The 12,559-nt window shown below is 41.3% G+C and overlaps 1 protein-coding gene across 1 annotated transcript in view; it reads right to left on the reverse strand.

Annotated features, from left to right (window-relative positions):
* Positions 1 to 831: 831 nt before the first annotated feature.
* SKAP1 (src kinase associated phosphoprotein 1) overlaps positions 832 to 12,559 on the reverse strand; it is a 341,941-nt gene continuing 330,213 nt past the window's right edge. The window contains exons 12-13 of the mRNA XM_042476003.1: positions 6,529 to 6,637; positions 832 to 1,120 (exon numbers count right to left, since the gene is read on the reverse strand). Of these exons, the coding sequence (XP_042331937.1) occupies positions 6,536 to 6,637 (102 nt within the window). The 3' untranslated portion in view covers positions 832 to 1,120; positions 6,529 to 6,535. The remainder of the gene's footprint in view (positions 1,121 to 6,528; positions 6,638 to 12,559) is intronic.

A 12,559-nucleotide genomic window follows, 5' to 3' on the forward strand; every position in this document is an offset into this window, starting at 1 on the left:
CTTTCTATGGCACTGTTTTATATCCTATTACATATAGCAGGTCTGGACAATTTGTGAGCTATTGAGGTGGCAACCTGGCTCTCTTCTTGGTTTTGCCAAGATCTTGTTTGGTGGAAAGTCATGAGGGCTGCTTCCAGACTGTGGAACTTCTTATCAATGTAGTCTTGTCTGGTAACCTTCTTGATGCCCTTCTCTTGCTATACAACCCCCTTTTTATTTGAATAATTTGCCCTGTAGAGCTGATTGGGTTTCTCTGCTCCTTCATGGTGTTGTTGTTGTTGTTGAGTGCTTTCAAGTCCGACATGGCAACCTTAAGCAAACCTATCATGGCATTTTCTTGGTAAGTTTCTTGAAAGGGGGTTTGTGATTGCCATCCTCTGGGGCTGAGAGTGTGTGACTCAATGCTCAAGAAAACTGCTTCTACTACATCATGCTGGCTCTCTACTTCATAGCTTAACCTATATTTAAATTTAACCCTTATCACCGGGGAAATTTAGGTCCCTGAAGTCATATTTTGTTGCAGAATTCATATAGAACTAGACCTACATGTGGAGTATTTTATGATTCTGACATGCCCCCCAGCAGGTGACACCATATCTGGGAATGCCACTGCAACTTATGGACACTGAGAACATGTGACTTGCCCAAGCATCTTTTAGTCATATTTATATTTGAGACCCAACTGTCTATCGTTATTTTCACACAGAAGAGTGATGTGTCTAATAATCATATTCTATACTGCATGTTATGGTTTTTGATTTAAATGTTACTGTTTCATCATCTGCTTTAAAACTAGACAAAAATATGCAAAACAACAAAAATATTCCAGTAAGAGACAAATTTAATCTGAAATATCACCTAACCATTCAAAAACATTCTTCCCCATGAGTGCCCTCCTGAAAAAACAACGAATGAACGAAAGAAAGAAAGAAAGAAAGAAAGAAAGAAAAGTATTGCAGCCAAAGTCTAAGCCTAGATATCAAGAACTATATCCCAGTATAGCCTGCAGGAACATTTGCTGATGCATTTTCCTCCTTAGAAATAGGAAAGAGAGTGCTGGGTTGTGTTTTTGTTGGCATCTTCAAAGCAAAGGTATTTGAAGAGATGAAACCCATGTTATCTAGAAATGAATACAAAACAAATGTACTGTAAATATATATTTGTGAAGAAACAGAAGCAAACATAATAACTAACAGATTTTAACTAATGGATAATATAACCAATAACTAATAAATAATGGTTCCATTCACACTATGGAAATAACCCGGTGTGAAACTGGGTTATTTCCACAATGTTCATGCTGGCCCCAAATACACCTGGCACCATTTGGGGGGGGGGATGCAGAAACCCACCTAACCTGGTGTATTCAACACCAGGTCTCTTACCACGTCTTTTTTTAAAGGTCCAGAATGATCTGGATTTTCGGCAGTGTGAGTACGCTACCGAATCGATCTGGACCCATGGGATTGTTTCCAGAAATGGAGGCACCTCCATTTTTAATCGAACTGGTGCATGTGTGAATGTTGACCATGGTTTAAATGCCCCAGAGAGATTTGGGCACATAAATCGTAGTGGAAATATCAATTTGGTATTGTGTCACCCTAGAGATCCGGATCTCCTTGAGACAAAAATGTAAGTGTGAATGCCTCCAATAACTAACCGAACCCAGAATCCTATATCAGCTACATTTTCAGCTATGAAGCTGAAAAAAGCTTCGTTTGGAGTGTGGGTAAGAAACCTGCTATAATCATTCTTATAATGCTAGGTATATCTTTCTTATATAATAAAATAGGGACTATTTGAAAAAAGCCTCCAGGGTTAAAACTGCATGGGGGGGGGGAATCAATTTTCCTTTAGAAATTAATGACTAAAGGTTGATTGCAGACTACCATTTACTATGACATTTACAACCATTTACTAGAAGGCTCCAGCCCAAAGAATGCCTAGCAGTTCTCTGGGAATGGTGGAAGGTCAGAGGTTTTCACCATTCCCACACCTGGTCTACCTTTGAACCCACCACATCTGGTTTTTGGAAAATCAGCAGGAAGGTTTGATGAAGGACTTTGGGACAGACAAGAGCAGCTCACACTTTCTGAAGAGTGGATCTTTGGGTGGAATGTTAAGATCCCCTACACCTAGGTAGCAGGCCCACCCTACTCTAAGAGTGTATCTTATTGTCACTGATGCAATGAGATAATCTGTAAACTCAACTCCTTGCTATTTTCTAAGGACTTGGGAAACCAGATGGAAGTGACAGTTACAGAGCTTGTAAAAGTTTCTTTTTTGGAATGGAAACTCCCAGATTTTGTGAGTTATGATCCCATCCACCTCAAAAAGTTATGTTTCCCAGCTCTGAACAGTTCTGCTATTTTGCTGCAGGGGCCTGCTAGATATCTCTTGGCTAGGTTTGTGAGTTAAATGTGCTGTTAATAAGGCAGAGGCAGCCATCATTTGGACAAGAGTGCTCCACTAACAAATATTTCAGGCTGGCATTGTAGTGTACACCGACTCCACATGCCAGCCCCATCGCACCACTTCCCTATGCTTTGAGACTAAGCCCAATTAAAGGGGGATCAGGCAGGAGAGCAGACCTGACTCTATGCCACATAGAGGTCAGTGAGTGTCTTTTGGTCCTATCCAGGAGTGCCACAAATCCAAATTGCCTGTATCATATGAGGCATGCATGCCACAGGTTAGCTACCTGTTCAGTAAAAATTTTAAATGGCCTTTTGAGCTACAGTGGTATCTTACATACCATAACCCTTAGATATTGTTAGAATAAATACTGAACCAGTTATTCTACCACTGTTCCCTTTCCTTTGCACAAAGGTGTCTCCTTCCTCCTTCCTATGGCATAATCCTATTGAATTATATTCTTTTGCTGTCTCAGAAATTCACCTCTGTAAATCTCAATGTTTTCTGCAAATGCAGGGATTTCCTGACTCATTCCAGCAGAGAGGAGAGGCCAGAAGATGGAGCCAGAGACAATATTCCTCCAGGTTTCATCTAGACTAATGGCAGAAAAACAGCAAGAGACATTGCTTGCCAGGCCCTTTCAACAAGCCCTGTGGAAATTTTTCAGAGGCTGGTCTTGCTCCTGAAGAACTAGAGAACATTAAGGATAGGGAGCATGCTAAGCTTCAGTTTGATTCTCGTTTCCCCAGGACTCAGTCCAAGAGGCTGTTTTCATTGCCAGGACTCAGGCTCCAAAGAATAGAATATGGATAGATTTGGGGCAGAGCTCTGTATTACAGTATAATGCCACACAGGGATAATTGTCAGCATCTAACAACTACACAGTCAGACCTCTAGTCACATTTTAAGAATAGATGTCCTGAGATAAAACAGAGGTTCATACATGCTCTCTCCTACTAATAAACAACAGTCCCTGATCTGAATTCTTTAAAAGGCCTACAAAACAAAAAATCTGATCAATATCCTCTGCTGGACCAACCTCTACCAAAGGGAGACCATGCAAGCTTTTGATACTACACAGTGCTCTCCATCAGATAGGACAGAGGGGTGTAATTCTCAGTTCACCAGCTAAAAATTGATAGGCTAAAAAGCAAAGGAAAGTATTTACAAAGGGAAGTACATTGGCTACAGTTGGAAATTCTGGGAGCTTTTAGAACCAGGTTATCTACAGAATACACATAAGCAACTGTCTCATCATCTCTTCTCAAATGTTTCACTATTCTAGGATAGGGCAGAAACTTTCACATAATATTCCCCTCCAAAAGGGAAAGGCATGCTGCCAGAAGTTTCCAGGGTTCACAGTTTCCCTCTGAAATAGGGTAGACCCCACCTTATTTTGGCAACCTCCCAAACCCTAACTTTTTAAAAACTTGAAATGACCTTCCGATCACTACTTCTTTCATCTAGTAGAGACAAGGTGGTCCCTAGACGGTCCAGGATTTGGGGTTGGAAATGACGACTAAACCCTTTGAGATTGTCCATCTCTGTCCTAGGGCATCTCTTCCTGAGCGCCCCTTGTTTGACCAGTGCATTCTGTATCACACAGTTACATAGCAGCACCAGCTTCTGGTGGTTGTTAACAATGACACTATGGCTGCAAGTCTGTATGGTTCAGCATAGCGTAATAGTGCTGCATGTGAACCTACACCAGGCTGAGCTATATAAATTCTCCCAAACTTAGGACTTTATCACACGAGGCTAAAAAATGGAATTTTAACAGGATAAAAGCATCTTTGGCCAGTACTTATAGCATGACATTATGTCCATCCTGTTGCTGCCCTGAATTCCATTTGTTACTGTAGTGCACTTTTTCATTGACGGGCAAAACCTGTCAATACCTCTAAATGTCACGAAACATCTCTTCACTTCAATTCCACATTACAGCAGTCATGTGGCAAGATGGGGCCCAATTCTTCTCCTCTCTCCCTCTCCCACTTGCTGTTCCAAAAGCAGGCTAACTCCGTGCCTGTCAGGGTTTTTAATTTTTATCTCTGCTGTTTTTGCATACTTAAAGCAAAACAATATAATAAAAATAATTTTAATCCTTTTTGTTGTAATTACACAAACACAGCAAAATTGAAAATAAACAGCTCAACATGCATGGAGTTAGCCTGCTTTGGAGTAGTGAGTAGGAGGGGGAGAAAGGGGAGACTTGTGCCCCTTGATGGCACTGACAGCTGTAATGTCAGAACTGCAGTGAAGAGACTTATCACATCCAGGACAGGAGGCATTTTCAAAGCAGTGCAGTTGTGCAAAAGAATTGACGTGTGATAAGAAACATTTTCAAAGCAGTGTGTTTCTGTTTCCTTTCATAATGCGATTGTCATGAGATACAAGGCTGGTATGATAATGTCCTTACTGTATAGTCTCCGATGCCCACTCTGTCATCATTCCATGCGCTATGGGGAGCAGACAGCACTGGAGAAATATCTATGGTGAGAAACACACTGCAGAAATAATTCAGTTTGAGACTGCTTTAACTGCCCTGGCTCAGTACTAGGGAATCCTGGGAACTGTCGTTTATTATGGCACTAGAGCTGACAGAGAAGGCTAAATGTCTCACAAAACTACAGTTGCCATAATTCACTAACATTGTACCAGGAGAGTTAAAGCCACCTCAAACTGGACTATGTCTGCAGTGCATTCTGGACATATGTCCCCATAGCCAGATATCCTGCTATGTTATGTAGTTGTAAAATGTTTTGTATAATTATTCAAACTGTTATTGTGCTTCATTATTCTGTAATGCTGAGGGTTATGATTGGGAAGAGGTGGGGATTAGGGATTTTTTTTTTTAAATGTGATTTTATTGTAATTTGCTTTTTATTGTCGTTTTCTGTTTTGTAATCCGCCTTGATTCCTTCGGGAAAAGGTGGAATATAAATATATTATTATTATTATTATTATTATTATTATTATTATTATTATTATTGACTGATTACATCAATGCTGAGATCTGTTGGGGTCCACTGGAGATCTCAGTGCTGATGTAATTATGTTGCATCTGGCTGTGAGGACATAGCCAGGTGTTTCTCTGACTGTGCCCATTTCTCATGAGCCACAGAATGGCTGTGCAGGGGAGCTTGAGAAAATTACACTCAATCAGGGGGGTTGCTTTACCACTGTGGAGGGAGAAAGAGAATACAAACCTCTGCAGTGCTCCAAAATGGACATATGCAAACGTAAAGGAAAGTACACAAACATATGTCTCCAGTAGGATGCCTGCATATGTGTTTCAATCATCATCACTGCTGTTCAGTTAACTTTAAGCTACCTTAACAGGAAGACAGCTAGCTGATGAAGCCACAATGGCTCTGGCAAGCGAGTACTTACTAAGCAATGGAGAACAGGCACAGTGCCTGCAGCACTGGCATGACACTGCAGATGGAAAGCACAAGGAGCCACAGAGAAGGACCTTCAGGAAACCTGAATGCTCTGCTATGTACCTCCATGTTGTCTCAGTATGACAAAAGTGAAGCAGCCATCTCAGCCAATGGATTTCAGAAACCATTAGGGATGATGTAGTGACACATTATGATAAACACATACTTGCATTTGCATGTGCATTTTTAAAAATTAAATAACAGTTGCCAGGGTGTTGGTACAATACATGAGGCCACAAGATGGATTGAGGAGCATTTTGTTTGTAGGAAACAATGGTATCTTATTTGCTCTCAATGGCCAACAGCCACCATAGGGTGGAACATTTTCAGGCTTGCACTACAAAGGAAAGTACTGAACCCTGTATCGAGCTATGCTGAGGTCCTAATTCAGACTGATGGGTAAATGGTGTTGGCTGCTACTTAAAATACACTAACACCGCATGCTGAATGTAAATTGCAGATTGGCTCTGAAAAACAGAATAATCTAAGCCATGGGATCCAGTTTGCCGGGAGACTTTGCAGCAGCTATCCTCATAGAAATGAATCAGAGTTCTGCCACAGTACTGGACACAAGACAGAAATGCCTAATGTGGAGGACCCCCTTCCCAATGGCTTCAAAAGGCCTTCCCCTTTCTCCTTCCTCAACAACATCAACCGAACCTTGTTTTACCTGCTGTTCATCTTTCTTCCACATCATATGCTGGCATGAGATAATCTTTCGGGACAATCCCCACCATGCTGTTCAGCAAGCCAACCCACCAGCCATACATGTTGTATTCCTGGAAATCAAGCAAAGACATCATTAAGTGAAAGGACTGAGACTTGCAGGTTTTAAACCAGCATACACCAAGATTTTTCTTGCTGTAAATAATCCATTAAGGCTCTTTAAGAGGAATAACAACATCTGAAGTATTTTTATGTACTCTCAGGTTATTAGCACACCATAGAAATTTTAAAGTTTGCTACCACCATCTGAAATATGAGAACAACAATAATGTACCAATTTTATATTGTTCCTAGAAGGATTATTGAGACAATACAGGTGAAGTGCAACATAAATGCTAAACATAGTGGATTATTAGTAATGAATAACTACTAAACTGGTTGCTGTATTATTAATGAGCTACTTTACATGTACAGTCCCTTATGTTCTCTATATATTAACAGGACAAAGCAAAATATATGCATATCCCCTAATAATGTGCACACAGGAATGCAGGGTGGGCACCATGTAGTCCTCTATACTGTATATTGCTGAATTGCAGGTTTCATCATCTCTAGCCAGTGAGGGATGATGGGAGATGCAGTTCAGCCACATCTGATGAGCCACTGTTCAACCCTGTAGGCAAAGATGACTGCAGAACTTGAGGTCCGTTCCCTTCTATGTGAGAGGGAATTGCTAGGTACACAGTACTGCACCTGCTTCCATCGAGAATGACAGAGATCTGTGGCTGGAGATGGAGAAAGGTTTTATCTACCTAACCTAGCACTATCTTAAGGAAGACTGGAAGGGGGTGTTGCATTTCAGGGTCTTTTTGTTTTGGAAGTTCTTTCCTACACTCATATCCCCTTTGACTTTGCTTCCTGAGAGCCTTCTAGTTGAGGTGAGCTAGGAAGGCTGCATGCCATACTTGTTTCTCGCTGCACTGAATTCTGCTGCAATTTGACCTTACAAATCTTTCTGTGTGTGGGAGGGAGAGAGAGAGAAAATGGTGGTCCATTGCACCCATCTCTACCCAACTTCTTCTCTGCCCTGTGTCTAATTTGTCCTAACAGCTTTTGCTTTGATGTTCCTCTTGCCATAATTAAATAGTTCCTCCAATACATATCTCTGTTGGGGGGCCCTCCACTTCCATCATTTCAAGGTTGGCATTTGGGCACATATGCCCATGTGGGTGACACCAGATTTGGGAAGAGTGGGTAAAAGCTACAGCCATGCTGAGCAGGTGCCATGGCCAAGCAAGCCAGTGCTCCCTGACATTTATCACAGAGGCAGTGAAAAGTGTTTCTTTAAAGCTGCAGAGTACAGTGGACATCTACAAAAAATGGGAGCCAGGGCAAACGTCAGCAGAGAAGTACTGCATCCTTGTCAGAGTGTGTGAAAGTTACTCTTTTAGGCAACAGCTTCCAAACGCCCAGCCTGATTACTGTGAAAAAAGTGCACAAATGAGCAGTGTAATAACCAGAGGATGTTGCATATTGTTCAGTCAATGTCCAAAGTCTCCAAATGATGTTGAGAAATGTGTACAACAGCAGGGTGTTTCACACTTTTATTACCTGGTTCTTATACATCTCTTGACTTTAGTCACCATGCTCATTCAGCAGTCAAAATGTGAAATCCTCATGTCCTCCAACATTAGATAGTTTATGCTTATTGACAGGACAATCTATAGGATACCCCTATTTGTGATGCCAGTTTGAGACATGTCCTATGACTTTTAGGTTAGGGGTGATAAACATAGGCCCTCCAAGTCTTATGGAGGCTCAAGTCTATGGAAGCTCATACTACCGAATTTTTTCTTTCACTTAGTCTCAAAGGTGCTACAATATCTCTTTGCATACAAACTTTAGTTGCTAACATTCTACATGACTCTTCTGGTTTTTCTGAAATACTGCTATTCCCCTGGATTTTATATTTTTCAAAATAGGATGGAGGAGAGAAAACTAGTATGAAATAGAGATTTGCTCAGTAAGTCCATAAACAACTCAGATCTTAATAAGCTAATGTCACAAAAGGCAGTAAAGCTTTCCCTGGATTTCCTGGTTAAATATTCCTTTATGGACAAAACTCCCTTCACCAGAAGAGTAGCTACTGAAGGTGGTGCATTACTGACCCAATTAGGAATTCTGCTTCCCAGATGAAATTTTCTTTCAGGCCTCAAACATCACAATACCTAAAACATGAGAGTTCTAGGTATGCATGGTTTTTATGTCTCATTCTCTACAACACAAGGAATTTGGGTACAGAAGAAAATTTTCATTTGGGGGGAGGAAACAGAATTCTTAGGTAGGGAAATGCTCTCATTTTAAAACCCTTCAACAGTTACACCCATACCGTGAGCACAGAAAAGCACGCCTACTGTATTTTCCTACATTTTTGAGGGGTCGGGGACATGTATTCTTCTGGTGCATCCTGAGGTAGTATAATTCAACAAAGCTTCACTGTTTAGCTGACTGCATAAACATATCCTTAGATAAAAGGCTTTTTAAACAGTGCCGAGAAGAACTGGAGGAATTTTATCTGGGGGGGCGAATATTGTCTAGTACTGTCAACTCTTTGGGTCCAGCCATGTTGCTTGTGGCCTCCTCTTACTGAAGGGTGTCTTGCTGGTTAGGGGAACATGTTCCCAACAACAACTTGTCCATTAGCCTGTGAGAGGAGCCAGGCTTTTCTATACAGTGAGCTCTTTGTATACACAGGGAATCAGTTCCAGACCTCCTCACTTATGGCAAAAAACACAGGACCTCAAGTCCTGTTGATTCCTATGGGCATGTGCTCCTGTGCAGTGTGCAGCATATGTACCACAAATGCATGTGCCATTTTAACTCCCCGGGCTTAAATCTGAGTATGGCAAGTCTGCTTATGGCATAGGTGCGCTATACTGTATTTTGTTTCTTGAGCAGCTGCTGGGACATGCCAAGCAAAAGTAAAGAGGTTCTCTGGGCACATTCAGAATGATTTCCTTGTGTGAAACATCCATATATGGGCTAGCACTCATTGCAGTTAGGTATTAATAACCTAGAGTTATGAATCTGTAATTGATTTGTATTTAGTAAGACTAAGTAGTCTTACTATAAGACTTTGTAAATGTCACCCCAGCCCACCTTAAGAGCCAGCAGCCAGATCATGCAAAGGAGTTCCACTTAGTTTCTGATTGTGGTGCAAGAAGGTAACATTTCCACTCCATCCTGCCAGTGAGTGAGACTGTAAGAATCAGAAGCAGGACTCCTGTTAAAATTCCTTGTCATAAACTCATTCGCTGGCAGGAGCAGGGAGCAAATGTGATCCTCCTGCTGCTCCAACAGGAAGCAGAACAGATCTCCTTTGTTTGATTTGGTTGCTGGCTCCTAAGGTGGTGATGGTGGAGTTGGGCCAAGAGATGTTACTTAGTTATGCAAACGTAACTAAGTAGCCCATGAAATCCATATCAGCAGAATTATTAGTAGAATCTTAAACTACAAGGGTTTCCAGTTATGTTTAAGTACCAGCAACACGCATCAGAAAGACTCTGGGTTGTTTTTCATGCACGTATGTTCACCACTTGTTGGCTACCGTGTCAAATTCATGGTGAATGAGCCATTACAGATTAATCACCACAGACAGAAGGACAGCTTTTGTGTCACCTGATGTCATTTTGTGCACAATGCTTTTCAGTCAGAGTCAATTCACACATCCTGCTGCAGTCATCAAGCACAAAGCAGTCAAGCAAGGTACGTCATGGCATGCATGAACTGAGCCTCAGGCTCAGGGAAAAGGACAGAAAAAAGGGGCAACCATGCCAGACGGGTAGATGCAGAAGGCAAAGATGGAAGCCCAAACCACCTTCACGGCGTTGCTTTGGCCTGAATACTGTGAGGTATTTTAAAACAATTTCAGATTTGATGGATTGCTGGGAAAGCGGCGATTGCTCATAATCAAAAAAAGGAGGAAGGGAATGCAAATGAGCCCAAGCCGAGAACCATCGGCGCCGGGCGCTTTATTTCCCTGTGCTGTGCCAAAAAGAATTAAAACAACATTAAACTCCCAGCAATAATGTTTAAGCTCTCGTTTCCAAGTGCCAAATTGCACCGCTCTGGATCATACAGATGTTCGTTAATTATGCTAATTTTTATTAAACTATTAAAATGGAGGAAGTTGCACTGGCAGATCCCCGGCCCGAGGTGAACTCTGCCTTGCGTCTGGAGGTGCTAATTTGCCAGCTTCCCTCCATAAGCTGCTGATGCTGGAGATTTGTGCTTTGCTTAGTGAGGAGGATTTGGGGAGGAGGCAGTAGGGGGTGACTTCTGCAGCAGAGACCGTTAAGGCAAATTCCAGTGAACATTAGACCCTTTCCTCCACCTGTATGCATATAGTGATCCAGATTGCACTGATCATCAGGGTAGATTAGGTAAACCATGTGCTGGTTCTGGCAGGACCAGCCCAATTCAAGGGATGCTGCCTATGCATGAACCAACACATGGGTCCAGGATCTTGATCCCTTTAATATATATATATATATATATATATAAGTATATATATATAGATATATATATATATATATAAAACTGTGTACAAGACATATCACAACAATAAAGCAAAATAAAATAATTCATCTCAAGACTTTGAATTATGCTGTGGGTCTCTTTCTTGGGTTCTGTTCAAAGTCAATGGTCATTTTAATGTCCAGTGCTGTCTTTGTGCAAATCTAGTCCAGAATGTCCAGCCAAAGGTTCAGATGAGATGAAGGTTGTCTTCTCTTGTTTCTGTCTTTGTTTACAGAGTCGATATTGGTCCCTTTTGAGATTTATTCATTTGTACCATCTATTTATTTGTTACTTTTATACCTCGTCTCCTCTCTAATGAACTCTGAGTAACATGCATAACTCTCTTCCCTTGAATTTTGTCTTCACTTCAAGCACCTGAGGTACACCAGGCTGAGAAAATAGCCCAAGGTGATCCAATGAGTTTCATGGCTCAGTAGGGATTAGAGCTCTGATATCCTAAGTTCCAGTCAGTTTTTGTTTTCTCCCAGGAATTCCTGGCCTCTGCAATGGCCATTTTCTGTTTTGAAAAACAAAGGTGGCCTTTAAAGGCCTATAGAAGTTGAAGGGAGCTGAAACCCTTTGCCACAAATGTGACAAAATGGATCTCTGTATCTCAGAAGCTTTGGCTGTGCCATTGGCCATTCTTCAAATTCTGGTCTAGACACAATTTAAATTTCCTACAATGTAATGGAACAATGTTGCCCTGTGGCACTATCAGAAACAGTGGCTATACTCTGACATTTGGTGTTACCCAGAGTGGCAGACCAGATTTTCTTGTAAGGCCAATTGCTTTATTTCAGACCTACTATGGTGCTTCCTGCTATGGTGCTGGGTCTTCAGCAGCTCTCTTAAGAATTCCAGATGTTGATCTCAGCCTTGTTCTGGTCTGGCCTCCATCTAACTTTGGAAGATACTGGATTGGGAGATACTGGGCCTCAAATCACTTCTGGATGTTGTGAAAGCATCTAGAAAGTACTAGATTTCTCCTTCATTAGAGCAAGGATTAAAATGATTACTCTTTCTAGTGTCTGGGTTAACTATTTACTATAGCTAAAAACTACTGCATAAAAATATGTTTTGCTTGTTGAAATAAAATAGAGATGCACTGTATTAAAGCAGGAAGAAATTGCTCTTTCAGGATTAGAGATTGGATCATAGCCAAAAGGATGCAATTGTGGTACTTCCTTTTTTCCTTGCCTGGTTAGGTGCACAAAAAATGTTCTGTGAGTATTAACTAGCAAATGTGGTTATAGTCTCAAGAACAAATATGAGCCCATCCCTCCCTCTTATTTTCAAAATCCAAAGTCAGACAAAGGAATTTAGAATTAAAAGTACCCATTCTCCCTCTCATGCCACCCACCCACAGCTCCCAAAATGCATGTCAGCAGCAAATCTGCAACAGCTTCATTGGTGTGCATGTGTGTGTGTGTGTGTCTGTAGGCTCTATAAAGAGATCA

Source organism: Sceloporus undulatus, chromosome 6 (assembly GCF_019175285.1).
Source record: "Sceloporus undulatus isolate JIND9_A2432 ecotype Alabama chromosome 6, SceUnd_v1.1, whole genome shotgun sequence".
Taxonomy (NCBI): Eukaryota; Metazoa; Chordata; class Lepidosauria; order Squamata; family Phrynosomatidae; genus Sceloporus; species Sceloporus undulatus.